The sequence below is a fragment of the Homalodisca vitripennis genome, unplaced genomic scaffold (genome assembly GCF_021130785.1).
Source record: "Homalodisca vitripennis isolate AUS2020 unplaced genomic scaffold, UT_GWSS_2.1 ScUCBcl_9475;HRSCAF=17978, whole genome shotgun sequence".
Taxonomy (NCBI): domain Eukaryota; kingdom Metazoa; phylum Arthropoda; class Insecta; order Hemiptera; family Cicadellidae; genus Homalodisca; species Homalodisca vitripennis.
This window is the reverse complement of record NW_025785589.1, coordinates 4,338-14,271: the sequence shown is the minus strand read 5'-3', so window position 1 is coordinate 14,271 and position 9,934 is coordinate 4,338. Positions and strand designations below refer to the sequence as shown.

Here is a 9,934-nt window from a genome sequence, read left to right as displayed (position 1 = left end):
GAGAAGGCATCCATTAATGCCATAATGTTACAAGTTGATCGGGCCAAAGGTCTTCGCGAAATCTATGTAGACGCTGTCATCTTGGCAGTTCTTTCCAAAAGCTGAAGATATGTAGCTTTCATAAAGCACGAGGTTTTGTAGTACCACTACTAAACTCAGTCCACACTTTTCGGGGAGAATCCATGGCTGTTCCTTATTAAAACCCTCTTGAAGAAGAAAGATAACTGATCCAGTACAAGGCTTTCGAGAACTTTCCCAAGTGCTGGCAGAATCGGTGATGGGTATATAATTCTTCACTTCGTTGAGATAACCAGATTTGCGAATGGGCACAGCTTAAGTCTCTCAGGAAAAATTCAGAGCCCGAGAAAACCTATTACAATCACTGCAGCTGGGGAGAGATAAACTAAACATGACAGTATTTAATTTAAAATACATAAACCAATACTTAAAACTTTGATTTAAGAATTGGTTTGTATGTTTTAAATATAATTAAGTTAATAGTAGCCAATAGAAGCTCCATCTTAAACATTTAACATGACAGTGTTTCAATGCGGATGGAGGAATCCCATCCGAACCAGCCCCTTTAGTAAAAAAGAATCAATAAAAGTTATAATGCCAATCACAAGGTAGAGTGCAGCGAGGCAGCCTGGTTTATGTCATAAGCTTGCAGCTGGAAAAAGTTCTGTTTCACTGGATCTATTTCTTTGGATCATTATGATAGGTTCAGTATTGTTTTGTCTGTCACTGTCAGTGCGTTATCACTGGCAGTCAGTCATTGACATTGAATTTTGTTTTTGTAAGTTTATGTTTATTCTGTTGAAATAAACTACTCTTGTTGTTTATAATTTAATCGAGTACATTGGTGGATTTTAACATTATTTTTAAGTGAATTAAAAATTGTATCGGAGAGTAATTAATTGGTAACGTAGTTTTACATAACATTGTAGGTTAGTTTCACAAACTAATTTATCCAAGTAAATAATTAAAATTTTATATAACAATAAAAAAAAGGTGAACTATTTCTGTTGAGGGTATCGTCATTTAATCTCTGTGATATAGTAAAATAAATTACTGGGAGTTTATGATATTAATTATTTAGTTAATTCATGAATTTGATATTCTTAACCAAGGATGGATTAAAAGAGGGGCAGAGGGAACAGCCATCCTGACCCCACAACATCTTGATTAAGATTAATTAAGTTAGAATTAGGATTAGTTAATATGTACTTTTTAACATCCAAATTATGTAGAACCCCAGACTGTGGGAGTTAGCGCCATTTTCTATAATATTTTTTTATTTGCATTGTATGATCTAGCCTATACTTAATATTAAATAAACAACTGCAGTATAATAAGGGGTCACCATCATAATCGATTCCTATAGGGTTACAATAAGCGGACCCGGTTTTTTATATTGAAATTGGCAAACGATATTAAAAACATAACCATCGATATAATCAATCGATATAAATTAATTATTTTGAACAATTAACTTAAAAATCCAAATAAACAGCTGTAAACACTTTCAAATAATACACCTAAGGTAAATATTTCAATTTTTACAAAGTAAACATTTGATTATTAAAAATGACAGTCAATTTTAGAAAATTACACGACATTGCTGTGAAAGGTGATAAGGACGTGTTTTTCGTGGCTTCAAAATGTTGGACTCGTGCTGAAAAACCCATTATATGAAATTTGTGGAAAAGAAACAACTGTAACTGTGAAAAGAGCAAATATGGTCGTCTTCAGTTTTCCTAATTTTGGTTACAATAATTTGTTTGATCACAGTAAATATTAAATTCACATTTTAATTTAAAACATATGATTGTTATTGAGAACTATAGATACTTTTATATTCAGTTGATAGTCTAGGATTTGAGATGCGAGTATTAGGTATCGATAGTTACATTCTTCAATTATTAAAAACCGGGTCCGCTTATCGTACCCTACCCACTGAATCATTGATATTCATGATTATTTAAAACTAACCTAGATTACGTTATAGGTATTACAAATTGCACTCTAGTTCAGCTATTTTTATATAGGCTATATAAAAAAGTAATAATTTAATGATGAATAATAAAACCTTCTGGGCTATATGTATTTATAAAAGGTAACAAACAAAACTTTTTAACATTTAGGTAGTTACTTTTTTATTCTTTTGAAGGATAATGTAACTGACCGCTTGTGACATAATATAACACACGTACATCACCATTGTACTTGTGGCTATTATTTAAAAACCGCACCAATGTTGTTTTTTGCACTTTGTTTAAGTAATTAATTTGGAACAATATTGTTGTTCAATATTTTAACAAAGGCAATAACTAATAGTAAATAACTATAATTTAGAATGATTTTGTATTCAGTACAACATTTTGTATCGTATTTCTAATTAATAATTTTAGTTCCCTGACTTGATTGTAGTGGTGGTTGCTTACTATACTATGACCAAATAAACAGCATACATTTTATTACCTGATTCCTTGGGAAGGGGGACAGAGGGATACCATGACAAGCTCATTTAGACAATGTTTTCCAATCTTGACAAAATATTTTGTCCTAAAACATTTTTTTTTAAAGTTTGTTTATTCAAATATTGACAAATGGAGAGTTGTTTAAAACAAAAACAATAAAATAAGGCTTGCAAGACGGTAGAGAAAAACTGACTGATTTAAATTTTGTTCATCTAGGATAGGTCAGTGTGGTGACTCACTGCATGGGAATAGTAAATTTTCTACCATGGAACTGTTGTAGGAAGTTCCTGGACTCCTAGTAGAAAGTTGAAGTAATGCCACTCAATCCATTACACTTTAGTCCTGTTTGTGGTGAATTAAATAGAAGGAGGGGCGGGGGGAATGAGTCACACTAACAGAAACATCATGACTAAATAAACAGATATTTGTGGAACAAATAACGTGTACCACCAGGGAATAATACAGGAGGATATGGGTAGAAACTGATTTTGTACTTACCGTTGTGACACATTTACTACTAAGGGGACTTAAGCGGTGTGTGACAACACTCGTAATATCAGACCTGCACCATATGGTAGATGGTGGTACATCGTGGCCAGAGCATTACTAACTGTTCACACCCAGGATAAAAATAAAACACATTGTGTGCCATCTGGATGGCTTCCTTCGATTGTTACATCACAAGGTTAGCTGGCCAATCAAAAACGGCACAAATTTGGATTAACTTTTGACTTATGTTTTCTTCTTCTTCTATGGGGCGGCCTATTGCCATGCACTTAAGCCTCAAGGGCTTTTTGCGCACTCTGGAAGCACACCATGAGGCCTACCAGTCTATGATTTCAGCAGTTCCACAAAATCTGAAGGCCAGAATATTATGTTACGGACATAATATGTTTATATTAGGCCTATGTAAATATTGTAAATAAAATTCTGTACAGTAAATATTGTACGAATCAGTATAAGTCTAAAGTGCTCTAGCAGTAGGCTAAGCATGTTATGATGAAAATTTACCATCCAAGACCTACCGTGTTTTAAGATTGATGAATATTTTTTAAGTTTTCTTGTTTATATATTTACCTGGAATGGTGAATAATGTTTTCAATGTTTTTATTCATAGCCTGTACAAAAGTTTGTTTGTGATTCCAGAAACTATTGAAATGGCTGACGATTTCTTGGCAGAAAACAACAACTGTGGTCAAACTTTGCTTCATTTAGTGTCTCGTGGGAATGCTATCATCGCAGAGCTCCTGAGACTAAAGGATTACATTCCTCCAGTTTTCAAGTGAGGTTTTTTTTATACTCAAATAAAACTTAAGAAGTACAGTTACTGTACATTTGAAAGTGTTCAATACAAATTAAGAACTGTTTGAAGCATTTTAGAAACTCTGAAAGTAACAGTTTTTCTTCTGTGAGGTTGTAAAATTAATTTGGGGGCCTTGATACAAATTTAAAGCCACATAAGAACACTTAAAATTTTATCTCATTTGGCTAACTTGAAAATTGTGTTTAAATATGCTGACTTTAATATTCTGTCTATCTGCATGCATACTTTGAACTATTTTGAAGTTTTCTAAATAGTTTTAAGTGATTTATTTTATGGACTTCATCTAATTTTTACAAGACATAATATAACTAAAAATATGGCAATGGAGTGGACAATATTAATAAGGCACCAACCTATTAATATTGTAATGATAGGCTACAGTTTAAAAATTAAATTAGATATTAGGGTTTTTATGGGGTATGAAATAAGTTACAGGTTTTAATGATAGTCTGCCTTTAAAGCGAAAGATTGTTTACAATTTTGTCAGCATTCATTATTGTCTACAAATACTGATTTAGAGTGATTTTAGCTTGTGCTTTTTGGGAAGAATATTTTATCAAGCACTACTTTATGTATCCTCTTATGAATTTGATTCAATAGCTTTTGTTTCTTGAAAAAAGTCAGCTTTTGCTGAATTGACAACATCCAACTTTTATTGGCGTGTTTGTTTTTAAAAGCAATATGTGAAACATGTGAATAGTATAAGATATTTGTAACCTCAAGAGAAAATTCTCTACACCCACTATTCCTTTACTTATACCGTGAACTTCTTTCAGATTTGATACGAAACAAGACCAACAAAAGTATTCTGGTTTGATACTAGACTTCGCTTACTTCAAGGCTCCAGATGAGATTGATAAGAAGATAGAAAGCAGCCTGGTAAGTTTACTTTGGGATCAGAACTTTTTTTATTCAGATATAATCCTTAAACTATATTTTTCTCCGATAATTCACAGTCCAAAATTGAAAAAAAATATCTGTAGTTTGTTGTATGAGCCTTTTTGCTACAAAGTCAAACCAGTTATTCATTTCTATTAGGAATCACACTGGATTAGACAAGTAAATTTATTCTTTACCTTTTTTGGTGTCATTTCCTAGACAAATTTAAAACATTTGTTTGTACTGAAGTACTTTTTCAAAGTTTCTTCAGAAATAAAAATTCTATACCATCTTAGGTCACAGCCATCTGTTTACTGTATCTTGAATTTCCAAGAGCCAAAGCTTTTATAGTCAAGCCACTTTTTCATATATATGTATAACTATTTGAAAGTCACTAGCAATCAGATCGGTCCTGAACAGTAGATGCTGAAAAAATATATCATCCAAAACTCCCATTAAACATCTCTAGTTCAGTACGCCATCTCGTTCTTTATTTTACATTTGCATGTAGTGTGGCTTTAAAACTTTTGGCAATATCCAAATCTTTTGGGAAGCTTGAATAGGTTGTAGAGAGAATCTAGAAACTTTTTATTATAATTAGACCTTATAATTTTTGCTATATTAAAATTTCCAATTCAAAATGTATGATATTCAAAATAAGAAAAGAAACTTATGGTCACATAACGTAGTGGACAAAATTAACAATGAACAGATGACTCGTCAATATAATTAAAATATCCTAACCATATAACAATTTATATAACAGAAATTAATTATTAATGGCTAAATAATATCATGAAAAATAATATGTGATATATATATATATATATATACTAGCTGTTACCCGCGGCTTCACACACAATCTTTAGAAAAGTCCTTATATTACTTAGTAAAAGCAACTATGCGCGATTAGCCGTGGGTAAACAGCTAGTTCGTCAATACATTCGTAGTATTTTATAACGAAAACTCTTGATTTTCAATAAAATACCAATTACAACCAGATACCCAGTTACCCACAGCTTCGCACGCGATTTCCTGCAGAAAAATTGGGACATAGGAGGCATATTTCTTTTGAACGTCCTTATTACCCTTCTGAGATAAATAGTCACTGAAAGATACTCCAAGCTCATGAACTATTTAAGATTAAAATTTTAAAACAGTCTCAATATGCACTTGTGAAATAACTGGAATTTTTCTCTAATATTCTATGATTTTTGTATATAATTGAACTATATTAGCCCAGCGTGGACAGGAGTCAAAAGTCGAATTCATTTGCACACATTACAATGTAATAAATGATGGCACTCAATGTAATTTTGAAACGAAAATAGGCATATATTAGGTACATATTATTACAGTCTAATGATTATGAAGCTCCAGATGTTAAACGAAATAGCGTATGGTTTTTATTTTAGGCTTTGCGCGTGTATCACTTCTGGATCAAATTATTTATACTCATATATCCGATTGCCATTATTGAGCTTGCTTTGTTGTCTCGATCGAGAGAATATGTATGCACGGAGTTCTGAGAACCATACTTCTGTAAAAAAAAAACTAAGGTAGGTTTTATAACATTCTTTATATTTGTAGCCAACGTAAGATAGTAATTTTGATATCTGCATTGCTCTTCTGATCAAGCACGAGACGTAAGATTTGAATTGTATTATCTGGATAGTAAAGTCTATGCTTAACAGTGATTGCAGAAACGGTTGAAACAAAATTTGCTGATTCTCTTAAGCTTACTTTATGCTTTCAAACTATAAATGTAAAGAAATTTAAAATCGTAATTAAATTATATAAACATATTTGTTTGTCACATTATATATGTTTACAAAGAACAGCTGATTAAATTTGAACAGGCTCTTTCACTTAATAACATATGTTTGTTGCAATGCATTTCTTACGGGTATTTCCGTAACTTTTAGAGACCAGTGGGGCGGAATCCTAAATCGGGAACGGGGTAAAAAAGTTATCCTATGTCCTTCTCTCAGTCCTTAGCTACCTCCCTACCAATTTTCAGCCAAATCGGTTCAGCCGTTCTTGAGTTATAAATAGTGTAACTAACACGACTTTCTTTTATATATATATATATATAGATATAATTATATATACATATAAAACTTTAAATTCTAACAATATAGAAGTGAATTATTATTATTTTATTCTCATATGATAAATATATTATGTGTATCGTAAAATAAAATGATTGTATATTAAAGTAGATGGAACAGTCAATAAACATATTCATACTTCTTTAAATGATACTTATCCTTCTCAAGCTCTGCTCCCTTATCAAAGAGAAATTCACACTAAAGTTATATCTTGATAAACTCTCATTAAAGTATTGCTTAAGTAATTGTCATTAAAGTGTGCTGAAGTTTAGAATCATTAACATCTGCTCTGATGTTTAGATTCTCCAAGATTTGGATGAAGAACTCAGAGAGAAACCACATAGATCTTCTGACAAGATTTTATTGTGGCTTTTGAGAACATCCAGAAGTTTGCCACTGACATTAACAGTTATATCGAAGACTTGGAAGATGGAGTCTACATTCAGCAAACGTTGGAGAGTGTATTCATCAGTGAAGACGGAAGACAACTTCTGGTATGGTGACTCGAATATTTAGAAACCTAGCTTACCATGTTTATGCTAATCTTTTATGAATTCCCAAATTCCTATCAACTTTCAGTTTGGCAAAATTCGTAAAATATACATGGCACAATGGATCTCATTTATACATTTTACTTTGAATATAAATGTTTATATTTACATAATGAAAATTTAATAATGATAGTTTAAAGTTCAATTCAGGATGTTAGGTCTTGTTATTGTATATGCTCTATTTAAATAGTTGTATAATGTAAACATTTTATTGGACACTTGGCAATGTTAAGTGAAGTAAAAAAAAACAGTAACAGTAATAATTAAAACTAAGTTTTGTATAGATTTTGATAAGAACATTTAAGTGATACTGTTTTGTTAAGCATCTTGAGAAATTTAATCATGATGAAAATTTTGTAGCAGTCTTTTTAGAACAAATAATATTCTTTGACCAAAAACACATGTACCATACTAACTACAACCAACTAAAAAAATCAGTCAAAACCAATCCTTTTTTCCGTTCACAGACCAATGTTGACATTGCATATAAATGTAATAACTTTTAAAATTCTTTATGTTAATTGCTTGACTTAACACATTGTTTTTAATAACAACTATTTTTAATCACAGTACTCTTTGCCTTAAATTGCTATGCATGGAAACAGAAAAAAATAGAGTAGCCTAGTTTTTTGTCTGTTCCAGTGTGAAGCAGTTTACCTGTTTGGCGTTATGTTGTTGGTTGGTTGACCTTCACATTCCAGGCGACATCAGGGAGCGAATGCTCGTCTCTTACTACAGATACAGGTTACTGACTAGTTGTAGTCATTATCACTTTACTCTTGAGTGATTATTAGTAGTTGCTCTTTACATTCCAAGTAACATCAGGGAGCGAATGCTCGTCTCTTACTACAGATACAGGTTACTGACTAGTTGTAGTCATTATTACTTACTCTTGAGTGGTTATTAGTAGTTGCTCTTTACATTCCAAGTAACATCAGTGAGCGAATGCTCGTCTCTTACTACAGATACAGGTTATTGACTAGTCTTAGTCATTATCACTTATTCTAAGTGACTATAAATCTGATTGCTTTTTTTGCGCTCTCGAGTTAGGATAAATGAAATCTTTCAACTGTAACCTGTCCAGCTAAGACTGTCACATGAGACCATGCTTAAGGATTAATCTATTTCTGTACCTGCTTGAGAATTTGTTTATTTTTCCAGTAATCTTCAGCATACCCCATTGTTATGTCGCGTTACTGGAACTTTGGAGTAAAGGAATAGTAAATCCTCTGTCTTTGCACTAAAGAACTTATTGAGGTCTGTCAACTGTAGATTGTTGGTTAGTGTACGTACCAGTGGTAATGTATACAATTACAATGTTGCAATAAACCTCAGTGATGATAACATTGTAGTTTTTAGTTTCTTAGTGAATGTCTATCGGGACCATATTATTATTGAAGTTAAACTCTCAGTCACTGAATGGTCTAATAAAGAAATTGAGAGTGATATTGAGAAGTTGATTATTCATTACATTGGACTGGTTGAGTCTGTTCCTATCTTATTAGGATTAGGAAGGTGTCTCTGATGTCAAAACGATGTAATGCAAAGGTTTCTTTTTGAGCTTGCTCGTTGCGTCGTTCAGGCTAACATGACTCCAGATTCCAGAAGTCAAGTCTGAGACAGCGTCAAATACCAGACACTGCAATAAAAGGAAGGTGAACTAGAGCTAAATTCAAAATTCAATACAATATATGTTGTGCTGTTAAATCTAAACTGGTGTATGAATTCAAATTTAGAACTTAAAAAGTGAAGTTAAATTGTTCTCGTGATGGTACATTATGAACCTGGTGTTTCAGTGCCCAGAGGACAATGCTGGCAGCAATGTGGATGACGTGTGCAAACTACTGCGTTCTACCGGCCTGATGCCGAGGGAAGAGGCCACCAAATTTACCCCGAGGATTTATTTCAGGTTGGCTACCTGTTGTGTAAAAAATTTTGGCAAGGGTCTCATAATATTTTTAAAAATTTTGTAAATTTTAGGCAGATAATTTTCTTGTATATAATGGTTTTTGAAATTATAAAAAATAGTACCAAAATATATAGTTAACACTTTGTTACCCTGGGCCCTTAATACATGTTTCGGCGTGGCTCCCTGGGGGTTTTATGATGCTTTTAAAAATTCTGTGTTATTACAGTAATTATGTTATAAACTCATACTATATATATTTTTAAAGATAGAGATACATACTTTTTTAAATGTATAACAAATATAAAGTTTATTTTCAAAATAAAATTATTACATACTATTGAATGTTATGTAAAAAATACAAAAAAAGTTTTTGCTACATAGCTTGTTAGTTCAGGTAGTTTTGCCTTTGTGTGGTAATTTTTTAAAGCACAATGGTCTGAATCAAATACAGGATCTCACACATTTTCGTTTAGATCGTTCATAAAATCAATATTTGGTCCCAGGTGTGTATCAAAATCATCGTCACTTTCCGACTCGGAGTCAAACAAAAGATCGCAAATAGCATCACTTTTGATTTCATCACCCATATTATTTAAACTCGAAAATAATAAGTAAAGAATATAAAAGAAAATCAACGGAAAGTCGAGAAAGAAAGAACAAAGCGAGTGTAAATACAAAAC

The 9,934-nt window shown here is 32.0% G+C and overlaps 1 protein-coding gene across 2 annotated transcripts; it reads left to right on the top strand.

The window, feature by feature from the left end:
- Positions 1-744: 744 nt before the first annotated feature.
- LOC124374656 (WASH complex subunit 5-like) lies at positions 745-9,255 on the top strand. Of its 2 annotated transcripts, none has more exons than XM_046832832.1 (6): positions 745-795; positions 3,627-3,762; positions 4,581-4,683; positions 7,095-7,288; positions 7,988-8,089; positions 9,142-9,255. In XM_046832832.1, exons 2-6 carry the CDS (start codon positions 3,638-3,640, stop codon positions 9,206-9,208), a joined length of 591 nt encoding a protein of 196 aa, XP_046688788.1. In that variant the 5' UTR covers positions 745-795; positions 3,627-3,637; the 3' UTR covers positions 9,209-9,255. The 2 variants fall into 2 exon arrangements, with proteins under 2 accessions (XP_046688788.1, XP_046688787.1); XM_046832831.1 differs by lacking the exon at positions 745-795 and adding an exon at positions 805-947.
- The last annotated feature ends 679 nt before the right edge of the window (positions 9,256-9,934 follow it).

Coding starts and splice junctions, on each gene's coding strand:
- LOC124374656 (XM_046832832.1), top strand. CDS start 3,638: ATGGCTGACGATTTCTTGGCAGAAAACAACAACTGTGGTCAAACTTTG. Junction 4,684..7,094: donor AGAAGATAGAAAGCAGCCTG/GTAAGTTTACTT, acceptor TCTGATGTTTAG/ATTCTCCAAGATTTGGATGA. Junction 7,289..7,987: donor AAGACGGAAGACAACTTCTG/GTATGGTGACTC, acceptor TGTCTGTTCCAG/TGTGAAGCAGTTTACCTGTT.